This window comes from Grampus griseus, assembly GCF_964374135.1.
Source record: "Grampus griseus genome assembly, chromosome: 15".
NCBI classification, from domain to species: domain Eukaryota; kingdom Metazoa; phylum Chordata; class Mammalia; order Artiodactyla; family Delphinidae; genus Grampus; species Grampus griseus.
This window is the reverse complement of record NC_139009.1, coordinates 60902809-60923546: the sequence shown is the minus strand read 5'-3', so window position 1 is coordinate 60923546 and position 20738 is coordinate 60902809. Positions and strand designations below refer to the sequence as shown.

The 20738-nt window shown below is 34.6% G+C and overlaps 1 protein-coding gene across 2 annotated transcripts in view; it reads left to right on the top strand.

The window, feature by feature from the left end:
• Window positions 1-20738, top strand: part of EXOC6B (exocyst complex component 6B) — a 711196-nt gene that overhangs the window by 360922 nt on the left and 329536 nt on the right. For both annotated transcript variants that reach the window (XM_082672238.1, XM_082672239.1), the window contains 4 exons: window positions 7935-8006; window positions 8708-8805; window positions 10395-10500; window positions 11377-11486. In XM_082672238.1, coding sequence (XP_082528364.1) covers window positions 7935-8006; window positions 8708-8805; window positions 10395-10500; window positions 11377-11486 — 386 coding nt within the window. The remainder of the gene's footprint in view (window positions 1-7934; window positions 8007-8707; window positions 8806-10394; window positions 10501-11376; window positions 11487-20738) is intronic.

The window sequence follows — 20738 nt, the reverse complement described above, 5'->3', positions numbered from 1 at the left end:
ATAGAATGATAAACAGATCATCTGATAATACTACAAAGGTATCTTTTTACTATTTAAAATTATGGAACAATATAATTTGTGTGGCCAAAACTCCTCATGTTTTGTAGCTATTAAATATTGGACATTTTTTCTTATTATGTGATGGGCAGACAAGAGTGTATACTGTAATAGTGGGGTTTTTTTGTGTGTGTGTGATTGATTGATTTTAACATCTTTATTGGAGTATAATTGCTTTACAATGGTATGTTAGTATCTGCTTTATAACAAAGTGAATCAGCTATACATATATATGGAATCTAAAAAAAAAAAAGGTTATGAAGAACCTAGGGGCAGGACAGGGATAAAGACACAGAGGTAGAGAATGGACTTGAGGACACAGGGAGTGGGAAGGGTAAGCTGGGACGAAGTGAGAGAGTGGCATGGACATATATACACTACCAAATGTAAAATAGATAGCTAGTGGGAAGCAGCCGCATAGCACAGGGAGATCAGCTCCATGCTTTGTAATAGTGGTTTTATACACACCCACATCCATACCCACCCCCCCACAGACACACATATTTTAGATTTCTTTGAGTCAAAGGGTGTACTAAGCATATATGTCGTGCAGCTCTCTAACCAAATTGCTATTGAAATAACATGTAAGAAAAACTAAAAAGAGAAACACTGCAAAGTACCTCTATAGGCCAGAAGTTTTGAAAAATTTCTTTGAATTTAGAAAACAGAAGGAATCAGAATAATGACTCCACCTGAGAAAAGAAAATATTGCATTAAATATGGTGTAGAGGGTATTGTCAAAGTAGGAAACATTGTTCCAAATGGAATCTAGGAACACTCTAAATTCAGTCAGCAAATGTTATGAGCAGGAATGAGGCTGCGAGAAATCTTAAGGGAAATTATTTAGAGGTCTACCTTCTAAAAATCTTGGCTAGACAGCAGGTTACCCAATTCCTTTGGCCAACCTTACCATCAACATAAAGAGATGATAACATGATTAGTGAAGTTCTCTAGTACTACTTTTTGAGCAAGGTGATTCATCTGCCCCACCCACCTACAAAGAGCCTGTAGTCAGTTTTTGGAAAACAGACTTAAAAGCTGCAGAGGGTGAAACCCATACCGGTTATACATACTAGTCAATCTAGTCCTTCATTTCTAAACATAAACAAATGCCGAGTTGTAGAATATTTGAGGAAGACCAGTTACATCAAATAGAAGACAATAATAAACAAATTGCATGGCTATTCTTTAGCAAATACAAATAACTCATGGACTGGGAGATAAATTTATAAAGTAATAATTATTTCTCATTTTAGGAATATAGGAAGCTAGGTCATTCATAGCAGCTGTTCAGCTTGAAACAACTAAAAGTACTGCTTTATGTACTGCATGTAAGATGTTGTTTAAGTCTAGAGTGCTTAGTAAGGTTATTAAGGAATTACCAGGCCAAATCCAGGGGAGATTGAGAGTCCAGAGGTCCAGAAAGATAGACTTAAACACTTAAGTGTTTAAGTGCATTTGCCTTGAGGTTACTTGTTAGTCCAGGCAATTTGTACTCAGATTTGATAGTCTCTGGGGCCTATCTGGGATGGAGAGTCTAATATGGTGCCCTCCCCCACATTAAACTGGAAAGAACTATTCTTTTCAGGTTAAGACTGAATCAGAAGTAAACAAAAAGCAGTCAAAATTCTTCCCTTAAAGAAATCTTCAGGTCTAGGGAGTTTTTTTCTTGAATTCCTATCTTACATAAACTCTTGGAGAATAGAAAAGAGGAAACACCAACTCATTTATGAGGTGTGTGTAATCTTGATAATGAAGCCAGATGAGGATAGTATAAGAACTCATAAACTCATAAATATACAGGCTTATTCATAAATATAGATCAGAAATCTTAAATAAAATATTAGAAAACAGAATTCAGCAGTTTACAAAAAGCATTAATATGTTGAGTTTATCATTGCAAATGCAAGCTTAGTTCAATATTACAAAGTCTATTAACATAATTTAATGAATTAATAGATTAGAGGACAAAAATTATGTAATCATTTCAATAGATACAGAACAGCATTTAATAAAACACACCATAAATTCATGGTAAGATCTCTTAGTAAATTGAAAACATAAGAGAATTTCTTTAAACTGATAAAAATCTATCCTCAAAAACCTATAATAGGTATCATATTTAATTACCATTACTCCTATTTTGTATTGTATTTGAAGTCGTGCTTACTGTTGTAAAGATAGAAACATAAATAAATTAAAAAATACAACTTTGAAAGGAAGAAACAAAATTGTCATTTTTGCTGATGATATATTTTTGTACATTGAAAATTCAAAGAATTTACAGAAAATTTATTACAATTAATGGAAAAGGTTAGCATGTTCCCTGATACAAAATCATTATGCAAAATCAACTGTCATTTTATAAACCAGGAGTAAAAGTTGAAAAGTTAAAATTTTTAAAAGATAAAATTGATACAATAGCATACATTAAAAGTAGTAGAAATATATCTAGCAAAATATGTTCAAGACCTCCATGGAGAAAATTCTAAAATGTTTTTGAGAGATGAAAAGGAATTAAAGAGGACCTAAATAAAATTGAAATAGCATGTTCATTGATTGGAAGAGTTATTATTGTAGATATCTGTTCTCTTAAAATTGATCTATAAATTTAATTCAGTGGCAGTCAAAATCTCAATAATCTTATTTTTGGGAGGATGAGTACCTTTGCAATCTGATTGTAATATATTGGAGTGTAATTGCTTTACAATGGTGTGTTAGTTTCTGCTTTATAACAAAGTGTATCAGTTATACATATACATATGTTCCCATATCTCTTCCCTCTTGCGTCTCCCTCCCTCACACCCTCTGCATCTCACCCCCTAGGTGGTCACAAAGCACCAAGCTGATCTCCCTGTGCTATGCGGCTGCTTCCCACTAGCTATCTATTTTATGTTTCGTAGTGTATATACGTCCATGCCACTCTCTCACTTTGTCACAGCTTACCCTTCCCTCACCCCATATCCTCAAGTCCATTCTCTAGTAGGTCTGTGTCTTTATTCCTGTCTTACCCCTAGGTTCTTCAGGACATTTTTTTTTCCCTTAGATTCCATATATATGTGTTAGCATACAGTATTTGTCTTTCTCTTTATGACTTACTTCACTTTGTATGACAGACTCTAGGTCCATCCACCTCACTACAAATAACTCAATTTCGTTTCTTTTTATGGTTGAGTAATATTCCATTGTATATATGTGCCACATCTTCTTTATGCGTTCATCCGATCATGAACACTTAGGTTGTTTCCATCTCCTGGCTATTGTAAATAGAGCTGCAATGAACATTTTGGTACGTGGCTCTTTTTGAATTATGGTCTTAAGCCAGTACAAAAGCCAGGAACAGCTAAGAGACTCCTTAAGACTGAGATAAGGTTGGTGGGTTTTCTCTGCTGGATATCAAGACTTAATTTAGAAATCTTATTAAATGAGTACCAGACACTCCGGTACTGTCATTGGATAAATAATGAAACAGAATATAGGGCCTCCAAAAAAGATCTTTGATATTTATAAAAGAGATAGTATTGCAGGTCAGTGGGTAGAGGACAGACATTTCAATGAATAGTACTGGGACAGTTGACTATCAGTATGGGGGAAATAATATACCAAAAAATGAGTTTCAGGTTGATAAAATATCAAAATGTAAAATGTAAGGCTATAAATCTTTCAGAAGATAGTATAAGAGAATATCTTTATGATTCAGGTTGGGGAAGGAATTCCTAACTAAAATACCAAAGGCACTAACCAGAAAGGAAAAGATTCATACATTAAATACTAAGCTGCGTTAAAGCTGTAAGAAAAAACAAAAAAATGAAAGATGTAGATAAAACAAGCTATATGATGAGAAATGATGTTTTCAACAAAAATCAGCAAAGAACTAACAAAAAATACAAAAATTTCACTATTCATCATGACAATAGAGACAGACAATAGAAAAAACAAGCAAAAGATTTAAACAGGTACTTCACTAAGGAAGGAATTCGCTTGGCTGAGAAACATGTGAAAAGATGCTCAAATTTAGTGCATCATTGAAATGCAAATTAAAACCAAATGAGATAACATTATGTAAGAATTAATAACACAAATGTTGATAAGGATATGAAGTATTCAGAACCCCTTTGAAAAAAATTAGCATCATCTTTTAAAATCGAAGATCCTCATGAACCAGAAATACTTTTCCTAACTATATTCCCTTGAGAAGCTTGCCCTAATGCACCATAATACACATGCAAGAATATTCATTCCAGCATTGTTGGATTTTCAAAATTAGAAATGACTTAAATGTCCATTGGTAATAAAATGAACAATCTGGGTTAAACTCCTAACATGCAATATTATACAGCATGAAAATGCCCACACTATAGCTGTATACAGTAGCATGGATGAGTTTCACAAGTATAATGTTGAATTATAAAAGCAAGACAGAAATTTATACATACAGATTTTTTCCACTTACATCATATTGAGAAAGAAAATATTGAGTAAGACTGAGTATTTAGATGGTTACAAAGCAATGAAATTAAGAGAATGAACTGACAGGCATATGTGATAAAGGTCTGGTACTGAAAATATATAGAGAATTCTTAACACTCAACAGTAAGAAAAAAATTTAAAAACGGGCCCAATTAAAAAACAGGCAAAAATTCTGAACAGATACCTCACCAAAGAAGATATTCAAATGGCAGGAAAGCATACAAAAGATGCTCAACAACATATGTCCTCAGGGAATTACAAATTAAACAACAATGAGCTACCACCACACACCCATTAGAATGGCTAAAATACTGACAACACAAAATGCTGAAGAGAATGTGGAACAGCAGGAACTCTCATTGTTGATGGGAATGGAAAATGGTACAGCCAGCTTAGAAGAGAGTTTGGCAGTTTCTACAAAATGAAACATACTCTTACTATATGATCCAGCAAGTACACTCTAGGTATTTGCCAAATTAGTTGAAAACTTATGTTAACACAGAAACCTGCCCACTCATGTTTATAACAGCTTATTCATAATAGCCAAAACCTGGAAGCAACCAAGATGTCCTTTAGCAGGTGAATGGATAAACTCTGGTACATTCTTATAATTGAATATTTATTCAGTGGCAAAAAAGAAATGGTCTATCAATCCACAAAAAGATGTGGAGGAAAGTTAAATGCATATTGCTAAGTAAAAGAACCCAATCTGAGAAGGCTATATACTCATATGATTCCAACTATATGACATTATGGAAGAGGCAAAATTATGGAGACAGTAAAAAGATCAGGGTTGCCAGGATTTGGGAGAGGGATGGAGGGATGAATAAGTGGAAGACAGGGAATTTTTAGAGCAGTGAAGCTATTCTCTACGATATTGTAATGGTGGAATATGTCATTATACATATGTTAAAACCCGTAGATTATATAACACAAAGAGTAACTCTAATGTAAACTATGGACTTCAGTTAATAACAGTGTGTCAGTGTTGGTTCATCAGCTGTACCAAATGTTACCGCACTAATGCAAGATGTTATAATAAGGGAATCTGTGCATGAATTTCTGTGTGAAGGGATATATGGGAACTCTGTACTTTCTGCTCAATTTATCTGTAAATACAAAACTGCTCTAAGAAATAAAGTTTATTAAGTTAAAAAGTACAAAGAAGCAAAAACATGAAGGAAAGACATGGAAATGATTATCATAAATGTCATGATAATGTTTTCCTGAATGGAGAGGAAAGAAGTTGTTTTGGAGCTTCTGGCATGCTGGTGCTATTTAGTTTTGTTTGCCTGGTGAAGTTGTACATATAGGTTTTATTTATTATTTTCTTTATGTATACTATATTCACAATTTTAAAAAACGTGGTGAGGAGGAAAAGGAAGGAAGCAAGCCACAGAAGGATAGAAATCAAAGATAAACATTGCTTTCTTGGAAATTTATGACTACCATAATAGAGAAATTTAATTCAAAGATTAAATAGATAAAACGGCATATCATTCTGTGATCAAGAAGACAAAATCAAATATATATCCCCAAATATAGAGTGAAGACACAAAGAGATGGAAAATATGAATGGAAAGTTAAGGAACATGGATAATTGATGTAGATTTTTGGTTGTATCTAATAGGGATTTAGAAAGAAAGAACAGTCACAAAGCAGGGGACTTAAATAATTAAATAAAAGAGGGAAATTTCCCTGCATTAAAGAAAGAGTAGATTATTACAGTTGAAAGGATGCATTTTTTTGGTCAGGCAGGGTAAATTAGGGCAGACAGTTTTCTCGCATCTGAAATTGTGTATTTTAGTTTGAGTGCTGCAAAAGAAAGGCATTTCCAAACACATGAGGGTTCAAAGTTTACTTTTCACCCATCCTGTCTTACTGATGTTTTACCAAAGATGAAAAAGAAATTCTAAATGCAAGATGGGATGGGAGTAAATAAATGGGTGCAAAAATGAGAGTAAAACTCATAGATAAATCTAAATAACTGATTGTTTGATTATTTGTAAAGTTTATGCTATTAAGAATCCCTAAAAGAGGAGAAGCTTAAGTTTAAAACATTTTTTAGATGAAAACCCCAGATTATTTCAAATAAACAGTGGGCAGAAAGTATATAACATTAATAACCAGTATAAGATAATCTGAAAACACTGATCCAATGAAAAACAGGAAAGGAAACAAAAAAGAAAGAAGAAATCATTGAAAATAGAAAACTTAAAATAAGATGGCTAGAATAGGTCCAAATATGTAAGTATTCATGAGAAATGCCAGAGTTGGAAAGTATTATAGTTTGGTTACTAAGAGAGATTCATACATTAAGATTACACAGAAAGATTGAAAATAAAGAATGGGGAGCAAAAAGGGCAATATTCTTCAAGAAAATTGGATTGAAGTTAAAGACCATTAAATGGGAGAAGAGAGGAACATTTGTTTTGATATTATTTTTAACCCGCCAAAAAGACAATAACCCATTTACTGGGGACAAGCAAGCATCAGTATGTATATAAACAAAAACTGTTAAGTAGTAGGAAGAGAAACCAAGGGACCACACCATTGTGGGAGAATTTAACACTCCTTTAGGAACTGAGCAATTAAGTAGAGGGCAAGTAATCAAACTATAATTAAGAGAATTTGACTATCAAAGTCACTGAAAAATAGTGCCATATACATCTTTGTAGCTTGTCCACAGAAGATATCTTCCATGTCATTTCAGTTTTCAAATTTGTTGATAAGAGATTATACATAGACTTTATTTGTAATTTGTATTTTCCTCTGTATTTATGTTTGTTTTTGTATTCTTTGTATTGTTTTGTTTTCTCTTTGTTGTTTAATTGGACTTAACTGTGATTTGTCTATTTTATTGATTTTATGTTTAACTTGAGCTTTTGGTTTCATTGATCAAATCTTTCATGTCTTCTCTATGTCATTAATGTCTGCTTGTTATTTTATCAGTTTTGTTCTCTCATTTATGGTTTATTTTGGCTTTTTTGGCCTAGCTTCATGAGTTGAGTGCTTAGTTTGTTTATTTTAAATCTTTTATGTTTTCTAATGTTCACATTTAAGATGTAATTTGTTTTTAAAATGGTGTTAGCTGCATTCCATAGGTTTTGATTTGAACTATTTCATTGCTGTTCATTTTTAAATAATCTGCAATATCAATTTTGATTTCTTCTTTAACCAAACAGTTATTTAGAAGTGTGTTTTTAAATTTCCAAGTGTTAAAAATGTAGATCATGGATTATTGGAGTCTTTACTCACTCTTCCCTGGCTGAATCTGGTGTTACTTTAAACCAGGAAGGTTTTCCAGAGAGCCTTTACCAGGTGCAGCATTAAGCAGTTGAGTAAATTAAAATTTACTTTTATTTTTAATAAAGGTGGTTTTCCTCATTGTCTTTTATTTCCTTTAGTCTTACTGCTCTGATCCAAACCTCGTGTTAGATTTGAAGAACCTCATTGTGCTTTTTGCTGACACACTTCAGGTTTGTGGTTTATGTTTACACAGACTTATCTAGATGAGTGTTTCATCATCTCTAAATCTTTTCATTGTCTATCTAAGCTTGAGTAAGTAACTTTTAGTTTTTAGTTGTGTTTCTTCTTTTCCTAGAGCTAGAACTTTTTATCTCTTTGTAGCATTTCCTGCTCATCACCTTGACCGTTTATGTTCTCATAAATTGTTCTCATCCCCCTTTTTTTCTCAAGGCAAATCAATTAATTGAACTCACTACCTTAGTTCTTCAAAATGTCCTTAATTCAGATCTAATGTCTAAGTGATTTTGGAGTTTCATAACTACTGTTTTAAATAATGAACCACATATTATATTCAATAGAATAGCAATAGAAGTGGGTGAGATTGGTAGCATTCTCATTTTCTCTCCCTATTCCTGAAGGTTGCTAAGATTTACAGAAGGAGTTGTAGGGAAAACTTAGCTGACATTTATACCCAGTATATATTAATTTTAATGTTCATCTTTTAATTTTTTTCTGACTGGCTTATATTGGTATATATCTTTTAATTCTTAAGAATGAACACTAGATATTAGGTGGGAATGAAAGATTTTTCTTATCATGGTTTTATTTAAATTGTTGGCCAAAGAACAAAAACATCTTTCAGTGCCTAGTCTCTCATGTTGCTTAAAAAAATCACCTTATGAAATGAAGCTATTTTCTTATTTTGTTTCAGGTGTATGGTTTTCCTGTAAATCAGCTTTTTGACATGCTGTTAGAAATCAGAGATCAATATAGTGAAACTTTGCTAAAGAAGTGGTCAGGTATTTTCAGGTGAGAAATTGTCTCTAGTTGTGTGTGTGTGCGCACGCACGTGTGTGCATGCATGTGTGTACACACGTCTTTATACATAAGGTTTTTCAGATGTAATAAGCAATAAGTATATGTGGCTTATTTTTTCTAGCTCTGATCCCAGTTATGATTAAGAATTCAAATAAGGTGTAGTGGTGTCCCAAATAAAGTTCCTGAGATATCCAGTCTCAGTATATTAGTACCTACTATGTGAGGAGTCCCCAGATCCCATTTTGGCTTTTTTGTTTTCTTGAATGAATGTCATATACCTTGGTTCATACCAACCAGATCACCTTGTGTCTTCTTAATCTGTTTTTTGATTTTCTCTTTGAGGATCATGCCCAGTCTATGTCTCACTTGTAAGGTAGTGGCTTTTGAGCCCTTTCAAGTAATTTAGTTTTTTTGGAACTTTTTTGAAGACTCACTCATGTGATTCCTCATCATCTTTATTCTCTTATACCCAGAGAAGAGATTTATTACAATCCAGTATTTGAAGCATATTATTTAAATAGTTACTGCAGCATGCATACAACAATAAGAAAATTATTGTATTACACCTCCACTTACAAATGTTTCCTTGCACTGTTTTCCTGGCACACAACTCATGTCAGCTCACTTGTTTCTTCTCCTTTTGCACCTTTACTCCTTAAAGTGATCTTTCTGCTTACTGTAAGACCTCTTCCCCAGATCAGCTTTCCCTACTTTCAGGTTCGTATAGCTTTAAGATATTACATTGTCCCTTTAATCTTACTCTTCACATTTTATGAACATGTCTCTGATAATCATGTAGTGCAACTCATTTATATATTAATATAAGCATTTGTTTCTAAAAGCCCAGTTTATTAATGATACAGTTTTATTTAGAGGAGGATTATCTCTTGAAAATTAGTAACATGATATATCCATGGTTTTAAGAGCATCTGATCTGATGCCTTCAGTAAATTTCTTTTTTGATTTTGGTAGTATGCTCTCTGCTTTTAGAGAACCCCCAGTCCAGTTAAGGAGGCGAAAGCTATGGATGAAGAAAAAGTCATTCTTAATGTAGAGCAGTAGATGAAGTAAATGAACATAATTTGGATTTATTATAGAACTTGCTTCTCCTCATCTGCCAGTTTTGAAAGTTAGATCTAGTACAGAATTAAAGAACATAATCAAAAATGTCTTATTTTTTAATAAAAGCAAATAAAACCTCTTTGCCTTCTACAGAGCTCACATTCTTTTATTATTTACTTCTCACTTGCCTTAAGGCTTCAACATGTTGCCTTAAAATTTTCTGTCTGACCTGTAAATCTCAAATACTATGAGGTCATGTTTATAATTGTGTTCCATTTGTTTTAGAATGTAATTTTCCTTTTTTTTTTTTTTTTTTTTTAAAGATGTCCTTTCCTGAGACCAAATAGCTGTATTATAAAAGGAATAGATTAGGGACTGGGAAATATTTATTTTGGGTTGAGGTGGATATACAACTCTTGGAGCTCATCTGAAAATTATTTGTGATCACTGTAGTGATCAACTAACCCTTCTTTCCTTTTTACCTCCTCCCTTCCTTTCTTCTTTTATTTTCTTTATAGAAACATACTTGATTCTGACAACTACAGTCCTATACCAGTAACAAGTGAAGAGATATATAAAAAGGTGGTAGGACAATTCCCATTCCAAGATACAGAGCTGGAAAAGGTAAGGAACACTTTAAAATAAATTTCTCTGATTTGGCATCCCCTTAAAACTTTCTTTGTATCAGTCTCATTAAAGGCATAACTTCTAACTCAATGGGTGAGAAATCTAAAACACCTTCAAAGGATGATTTTTGGGCTTAGAAGGGCTTAGAAGAGCAGAAGTTCCTGTTTGGGGAATCAGTAAATGGCTTTGGGGTATTGTCACCTCTGAAGTGTTTGGGGGATTTCTGGAAGTGTTCCATTTTGGCTTACACTTTCAAATACTTTCTTTTATTATACTTTTAGGACATTTTATCCCCAAAACATACAGTAGAATTTACCATACTATATAACTGTATTGGTTTTGACAATGCATTGAGTCATGTATGTGCTACTACAATGATGATACAGAACAGTTCCATGATTCCAAAAAATTCCCTCATGCTACACCTTCTTAATCAGTTCCTCCTCTAACCCCCAGCCTTTGCCAACCACCAGTCTTGTTGCTATCCATCACTTTTGCCTTTTCTAGAATGCCTTATAAATGGGATCATATAGTATGTAACCTTTTGAGACTGGCTTCTTTCACTGAACATAATGCTTTTGAGATTCATCTAAGTTGTTGCATGTATCAGTAACTCATTACTTTTTATTGCTGAAAATGTATCACAATTTATTTATCAGGTTTTGGAGGACATTTGAATTATTGTTTATTTAATTTAATCTTATTCTTTTTAGTGTCAGAAAACTTTCACAAATATATTTCTTTTAGTTTGAGATTGTTAAGCAGGCAGTTCACAGTGTGGAAGAAAATTTCCTTTGCATTTTAATTAATTTTTAGGTATTTTCAATGTATGTTGGTTTGTGACTTGGCTTTCATTAATTCTTGCTTTTACAGCAACCATTTCCAAAAAAGTTTCCATTCTCTGAATTTGTGCCAAAAGTTTACAACCAAATTAAAGAATTTATCTACGCCTGTCTGAAGTTTTCAGAAGATCTTCATCTAAGGTATAGTATGAAACAATGGAAATACAACAGATAGTGAGATTATGGCTCCATATACATAAATATTCTGGAATACTTTTGATGTTCCCTTAGCTCTTATTTTGAAAGTCTTAATATTAACCCTTTACAGTGTGGCACTGCTATATGTATATGGTCATGGTGAAAGGGAAAGTTGGAAACTCTTGAATAATTTCTTTTTGTTTATATTATTTACTTTATTCTCTGCTATTTTCTTTACAGATTTGCATTTCAACACTATCTAGTGAGAATTCACTAGAAAAGAATAGTATAATATACTATTTTTTACATTCTATTTGATGAAAATTTAAGGCCTGTAGGGGAGTAGCATGTAAAATTCTTTGGAAATACCATTCTTTCCAAATATTCTCTGGACTTGTTAAAGGAATTCTTATCTCCTTTAAGTTTAATTATTTCACTAACGTATATTGAGCCTGTTTATATACCAGAAGCATCCTGCTTTTTGGGGATGCAGGATTAACAGACAGTTTTTTGCCCTTAGATATCATCCGTATTTACTGAGGATAATAGACATGAAAATAGACAGTTAAAATATACCATGGTGAGTGTTGTAATATGTATAGTGTGCTTGCAAAACACTGAGAAGAACACTTAATTCATCTTAAAGAATTTGAAGGAGAATGATTGGCTTTTTAAAGGAGCCTCCTCCTCTCAGTGAGTATCACCGTTCGCCCATATTGGAAATCCGAGAATCATTTTCAACTCCTATTTTCTATTAATAACTATTTTTCTTAAAAATAAAGTTTCAGATATTGGTCTAAATTTTTATAAACCCTTCATGAATATGTTATTACATCTATAAAGCTCAAAATAGTACTTATCTATGAGGTACTAGGGAGCATACTCCATTGTTACAGACGAGGAATGTGAGGGAAAGAGAGATTAAGTAACTTCATGAAGGTCACACAGGGAGTAAGTATTCAAGCCAGGATTCAAATCCAATCAGCATCAGCATCAACAAAATAATTACTACCATGTTTATAAACCTTATTCTTTGGCAATCATATTGTGAAGTATTTTACATGCATTATCTCAGGAATTTATAATATTTCTTTGAGGTAAGCACTAATTATTACCATTTAACAAATGAGGGCAGTACTCATTTGTAAATGAGCCTCTCTAAATCTAATTGAGGACAAAATTACATCAATTTCTTTTTTTCAGTTTTTCTTTTTTTTCTTTAAAGTTTTCTCTTCCCAGTATGGCTGCTTTAATTCATGTTGTAGTCATATTTGTCTTGGACTATTTAAGTAGTCTCCTAATTGTTCTTTTACCTCTAACTTTACTTTCCCAACCATCTGTCCTTTCGTTTTCCTTATTCTATTCTGTATGTCCCCTAGAGTAAGTTTTCTAAAATCAAATCTTATCATTTAACTTTATTCTTCTCACCTTTGCAGAGATTTCTCACGGCATACTCTAGCCTGACATATTTGTCTGTCTGCCTCCTCCCCCATTCCTTGACCTAGTCCCCTGTACCTTTTCCAGATTCATATCTCAGGGTAATTTCCCTGTCACCCCATGCTTCAGTCATACCAGCCTGTTTGCTATTTTCTGATCATAACATGCTATTTTTAACTCTCTTAATTTGCTCATGATTTTCTCTCTACTTGAAGTTATTTCTTCTCTTCTGAAGCTCCTGACTCACTTCTAACCATCTTTCAAGATTCAGTTTAAATATCATGTGCTGAATGAAGCTTTTTGACCACTTCCACCCCTAATGGAGTTGATCTGCTGACTCCTTTGTGCTACTTCGGTAATCTCTGAATACTGTCATTATAGCTCATCTTAGATTTTATTGCTCTATGCGTTTATTGTATCTATGCGTTTCTGTGTGTGCTAGACTATAAGCTCCTTTGTTTATTTATTTGTTTTATTCATCATGCATTGTGAGTAATCTATTATTTGTGAGATGGTGCTTGGTAGTAAGGACATTAAGTTGCTGAAAATGCATGTCTTCGAAGAGTACCTACTGTAATTGAGGAACTGTGCAATTATTATTAAGTGATGAAAATATACAGCAACAAAATAAGAACCGAGTCTGAGACAAATTGAGGATGTAAGAAAAGGCCTCTTGAAGGGTAGAAACATTTTAAGTTTTGTTCAGCACAATATCCTCTGCACTCAGCTTAGTAAATTTTAAAGGAAGGGAGGGAGGGAGGGAGGGAGGAAGGAAGGAAGGAAGGAAAGAAGGAAGGAAGGAAGGAAGGAACAGGAAAGAAAGAAGGAAAGAAAGAAGTGAGTGGATGTATGGTGTGCCACACAACTCTGAAAATAGACAATTGGAAAATAGTTTTGGTTACTTGCTTGATAGCCATTCTTACTAAGTAAAAAAATGAAACACAAGGTTTGTGTAATTAATTAGTTCTTTTCTCTGAAAATGAGATTGATTTCATAGAAATGTTCTTTTGGAAATGAGATTATCTTTGGAAATTATAAACCAAAACTTTTTTACCCTTCAAATGACCACCATCAAATTACTTAGTACCAGAGAATGGTCTCTAAGGTACTTTTTGGTACGTTACTGTATGTAAATTATTACAAGTTCATTGCATAATGACTTCTTCTATCCTTTTTTGCAGGAAAGGTAATATGGTAAAGGGACAATCTGAGTAAATTGTTCAGAAGTCTTTTTACTGCTTAACTATATTAAGTTTTTGCCTGAAAACTCCTTTGATATGTTTAACATTGACAGTTTAAAAAAAAATATTCAGTTTGGCGGGGGTTGGTTTACAGATGCCTTTTACTCTTCAATTGCTGTTTATCTTATTTCCTGGGTTACATTTACATTATAACCTGGAGTGACAGAAATCACTTTGGCAATCGTAGCTGTCATTGTGGGGAGATTATATTATGAGGTGTAAGACATAATATGAATAAAAACAGTTAGTTTTCTTTAACACAAGGCTCTCAAAACAGCAAAAACTACTGTATTGAGATTCTTATGGGGACTTCCATGGTGGCACAGTGGTTAAGAATCCGCTTGCCAATGTGGGGGGCACGGGTTCGAGCCCTGGTCCGGGAAGATCCGACATGCCATGGAGCAGCTAAGCCCATGTGCCACAACTACTGAGCCTGTGCTCTAGAGCCCACAAGCCACAACTACTGAGCCCACATGCCACAACTACTGAAGCCCATGCGCCTAGAACCCGTGTTCCACAACAAGAGAAGCCACTGTGAAGCCTGCACACTACAATGAAGAATAGCCCCCGCTCGCCACAGAGAAAGCCCGCGCACAGCAACAAAGACCCAACGCAGCCAAAAATAAATAAATAAATTTATAAGAAAAAGATAGATTCTTATGAAGCTTTAAGCATAATTATTTTCTTAAATCAAACTTTAATTTCTTTTCCTAGCAAGAATTTTGTCTTTTACATTGAACAGAGGATACTGAGAAAGATTACAGATATTGAATACATATGTAATTGTATGAATTCTGAGGACACAAAATTTATTTGAAAGTTTATTTTAAAAACAGCAAGTAAATGGCATTTCTATGGTAAAATAATGTTCTATCATTTGCACTTGACTTAAAAAATAGAATACACATATATATATGCAGATCTTTTTTTTAAGTTATAAAATTAGATCTCTGTAAAGAACTTGAGAGATATAGAATAGCACATAGAAGAAAAATGTAAATGACCCAAAAGTCTACCACATTAATAACCACCCTTTCTATATGAGAATTTCTTTCTTTTTTCTTTTTTTTTTTTAGTCTTTCTTCCTTGTGAATACATGCACAGCACTTTTTTTCTTTTTAAAGCTAATTGCTATGAGATACTTCTACTTATGTCTACAGTATAGAAAGCTGGAAAGAGTATTGCTTCTTCCCAATCAAAACAGATAAACTACAAAATGAAAACTTTTCTGGAACCCATTAGAGAGCTGGAGTTATGGAGTGGCCAAATACCTGGAAATCCAAGTTGAGACTAGCCCCTCTCAGGAGAGAGTGACAGGATGCCCTGATCTCCCTCATTTGTGACAGAGCAAAGAAGAAAGGCATAGCTATCACACAGGTGAGAAAGAGGAAATCAACTAAAGAGTTAATGGATCAGTAATATCTTAGTTGGAGCTAAGATCTAGGAGGAATTTAACTCATTCATATGGCCTTTTCCATGGACCTCCACTGAGTGCTCATGAGAAAGACTGGGAGCTGGGTAAGAGATCAGAGAAGGCCATCAGTGATGTTACAGGCATAGAGGATGGGATCCGCCATTGCTCTGAGAAAGGCATGAAGGCCCCCCCGCCGCCCCCAGTTTGGACCCTTCACTCATGTAGACCAAAAACTTTGTGACACTGGGGGATGGGCAGCAAACTCTTTCTGCAGAACACAGGTAAAGACCAATTGTTAAAACCGTGGAGAAGGTAAAAGAAAAAAAGCCTTTCAACTCTTGGGAGAAGGACAGAAAATAGTCCTGGGCTTAGGGTCTTATACCAGTACCATTAGAGGTCTTCTAATACTGGAAGAGGGCAGAAAATTTCTGCATTAGACCCACCACATATACAAGGCAGAGTTTGGCTGCCACTGGAAGGAAGGACAAGGATGTTGAGCAAGCTCCATCCCTTAGCATCAGGACACATGACCAGTCTAAAACTGAAGCTGGCCAGGACAGCAGAGTAAGTCCTTTGATCTCCACTAATAGTCCAGTAAGAACTAAGTAACAAGTGGTAGCACCACTAGGTGATGGGCAAGAATGTAGGGAAAGAGAGATCAATTCTGTATTGTAGGCATGTAGGTATAGCTGAAAAATGTGGATGATGCAGAAACTTTTTGAAAAACTTGAAAAACCTTCTGGGACCCCAGTAATCACACATAGGCCCATGCTATCATTAGAAAAAATTGAAATCTATGAAGCACTGAAGGTAATCATAGCAACAGTAGAACCCAAACCCAGTTCAACTACTTATACTAATGGCCCAACAGAAGGAGAGAGATATAGGAGCACCTCAATATGTGAGGCAAATGCTAACACCCATAAAAGAAGAAATTGACAGTAACACAATAGTAGTGGGGGACTTCAACACCACACTTACATCAATGGACAGATCATCCAGACAGAAAATCAATACAGAAACAGATCTTAAGTGACACATTAGATGGACTTAATTGATATTTATAGAGCATTCCATCTGAAAGCAGCAGAATACACATTCTTTTTAAGTACACATGGAAAATTCTCCAGGATAGACCACGTGCTGGGCCATAAAGCAAGCCTTGTGAAATTTAAGAAAATTGAAATCATATCAAGCATGTTCTCTGACCATAACACTATGAGATTAGAAATGAACTACAAGAAAAAAAAACTGTAAAAAACACAAACACGTGAAGCCTAAACAATATGCTACTAAGTAGCCAATGGATCACTGGAAAAATCAAAGAGGAAATCAAAAAATATCTAGAGACAAATGAAAATGAAAACAAGACAATCCAAAACCTATGGGATGCAGCAAAAGCAGTTCTAAGAGGTAAGATCATAGCAATACTATCTTAACTCATAAAACAAGACAAATCCCAAATAAACAACCTGGTCTTAAATCTAAAACAACTACAGAAAGAAGAACAAACAAAACTCAAAGTTAGCAGAAGGAAAGAAATCATAAATATCAGAGCATAAATAAATGAAATAGAGATGAAGGAAACAACAGAAAAGATCAATGAAACTAAAAGCCGGTTCTTTCAAAACATAAATAAAATTGATAAACCTTTATAGCCAGACTCATCAGGAAAAAAAGGGAGAGGGCTGAAATCAATAAAATTAGAAATGAAAAAAGGAGAAGTTACAACTGACACCACTGAAATACAAAAGATCATAAGAGACTACTACAGGCAACTGTATGCCAACGAAACGGACAACCTAGAAGAAATGGACAAACTCTTAGAAAGGTACAGTCTCCCAAAACTGAACCAGGAAGAAATAGAAAACATGAACAGACCAACCAAGCAATGAAATTGAAACTGTGATTAAAAAACTCTTGACAAACAAAAGTCCAGGACCAGATGGCTTCAGAGGAGAATTCTATCAAACATTGAGAGAAGAGTTAACATCTATCCTTCTGAAACTGTTTCAGAAAATTGCAGAGGAAGGAACACTTCCAAGCTCATTCTGTCGGTCCACCATCACCCTGATACCAAAACCAGACAAAAATAGCACCACAAAGAAGAGAAAATTACAGGCCAATATCATTGGTGAACATAGATGCAAAAATCCTGAACAAAATACTAGAAGTCCAAGTCCAACAATATATTAAAAGGCTCATACAGCACGATCAAGTGGGACTTATCCCAGGGACGCCAGGATTTCTCAGTATCCACATATCAATCAATGTGATATAGCACATTAACAAATTGAAGAATAAAACCCATGTGATCATCTCAATAGATGCAGAAAAAGCTTTTGACAAAATTCATCAACGATTTATGAAAAAAACTTTCCAGAAAGTGGAGATAGAGGGAACCTACCTCAACATAATAAAGGGCATATATGACAAACCCACAGCTAACATCGTACTCAGTGGTGAAAACTGAAAGCATTTCTTCTAAGATCAGGAACAAGACAAGGATGTCTACTCTCACCACTTTTATTCAACAAGTTTTGGAAGTCTTAGCCATAGCAATCAGAGAAGAAAAAGAAATAAAAGGAATCCAAATTGGAAAAGAAGTAAAACTGTCACTATTTGCAGATGACATGGTACTATACATACAGAATCCTAAAGATGCTACCAGAAAACTACTAGAGCTCTCAGTGAATTCGGTAAAGTTGCAGGATACAAAATTAACATACATAAATCAGTTGCATTTCTATATGTTAACAATGAAATATCAGAGAAATTAAGGAAACGATGCCATTTACCATTGCATCAGAAAGAATAAAATACCTAGGAATAAACCTACATAAGGAGGCAAAAGACCTGTATTCCAAAAACTATAATATGCTGATGAAAGGAATAGAAGATGACACAAACAGCTGGAAAGATATACCATGTTCTTGGGTTAGAAGAATCAATATTATCCAAAGGACTATACTATCCAAGGTAATTTACATATTCAATGCAATTCCTATCAAATTACCTATGTCATTTTTCTCAGATCTAGAACAAAAAATCTTAAAATTTGTATGGAAACACAAAAGACCCTGAATAGCCAAAACAATCTTGAGAAAGGAAAATGGAGCTGGAGGACTGAGGCTGCCTGACTTTAGACTATACTATAAAGCTACAGTAATCAAATCAGTATGGTACTGGCACAAAGCCAGACTTATAGATCAGTGGAACAGGATAGAAGGCCAAGAAATAAACCCACACACCTATGGCCAATTAATCTATGACAAAGGCGGCAAGATTATACAATGGAGGAAAGACAGTCTCTTCAATAAATGGTGCTGGAAAAACTGGACAGCTACATGTAAAAAAAAATAAAATTAGAATATTCTTTAACACCATGCACAAAAATAAACTCAAAATGGATAAAAGAGCTAAATGTAAGACTGGATACTATAAAACACTTAGAGGAAAACATAGGCAGGATACTCTTTGACATAAATCACAGAAATATCTTTTTGGATTCACCTCCTAGAGTAATGAAAATAACAAAAATAAATAAATGGGACCTAATTAAACTTAAAGACTTTTGCATAGTAAATAAACCATAAAACGAAAAGACAACCCACAGAATGGGAGAAAATATTTGCAAATGATGCAACTGACATGGGATTAACTTCCAAAATATACAAACAGTTCATGCAGCTCAATATCAAAAAAACAACCCCATCAAAAAATGGGCAGAAAGGGCTTCCCTGGTGGCACAGTGGTTGAGAATCTGCCTGCTAATGCAGAGGACATGGGTTCGAGCCCTGGTCTGGGAGGATCCCACATGCCATGGAGCGACTAGGCCCGTGAGCCACAACTACTGAGCCTGCCCGTCTGGAGCCTGTGCTCCGCAACGGGAGAGGCCGCGATAGTGAGAGGCCCACGTACCGCGATGAAGAGTGGCCCCCGCTTGCCACAACTAGAGAAAGCCCTCACACAGAAACGAAGACCCAACACAGCAAAAATAAATTAATTAATTTTTAAAAAAATGGACAGAAGATCTAAATAGACATTTCTCCAAAGAAGACATACAAAGAAGACATACAGATGGCTGAAAAGCAGATGAAAAGATGCTTAACATCACTAATTATTAGAGAAATGCAAATCAAATCTACAAGGAGATATCACCTCACACTGGTTAGAAAGACCATCATCAAAAAGTCTACAAACAACAAATGCTAGAGAGGGTGTGGAGAAAAGGGAACCCTCCTACATTGTTGGTGGGAATGTACATTGATACAGCCATTGTGGAGAACAGTATGGAGATTCCCAAAAAATCTTAGAATAGAGTTACCATATGACCCAGCAATCCCACTCCTGGGCATATATCTGGAGAAAACCATACTTTGAAAAGGTTCATGTACCCCACCCAGTGTTCATTGCAGCACTATTTACAGTAGCCAAGACATAGTAGCAACCTAAATGTTGTTCATCTACAGAGATGTGGATAGAGAAGATGTGGTACATATGGAATATTACTCAGCCATAAAAAAATAATGAAATAATGCTATTTGCAGCAACATGGATGGGCCTAGAGATTATGAAGTCAGACAGAGAAAGGCAAATATCATATGATATCATTTGTATGTGGAATCTAAAAAGCGATTCAGATGAACTTATTTACAAAACAGAAAAAGACTCACAGGCTTAAGAAACAAAGTTATGGTTACCAGGGGGGGGTGGGCAGGAGGGAGAAATTAGGCAGCTGGGATTAACATATACACACTACTATATATAAAATAGATAATCAATAAGGACCTACTGTATAGCACAGGGAACTCTAGTCAATACAGTGTAATAGTCTATAGGGTAAAGGAATCCGGAAAAGAATAGATACACATATATGTATAATTAAATCACTTTGCTGTACACCTGAAACTAACACAACATTGTAAATCAGTTATATTGCAATAAAAAATAAAGTGAGAATGATGCTGCCCTGGTGGGCCCCCACCCCTCCCTTCATGTGTGTTAACAATGGAGCTTCTATTATCAAACTTCGGCTTCGTCCTGTGCACACACCTGGTTGCAGCTCGGACCACACTCTAGCCCCTTTAGGGTATCTCTGCGCAGCCTACTCCAGTCCTCTTCCTGGGTCTCTCTGTTAAATCTGGATATTCAACACCCAGG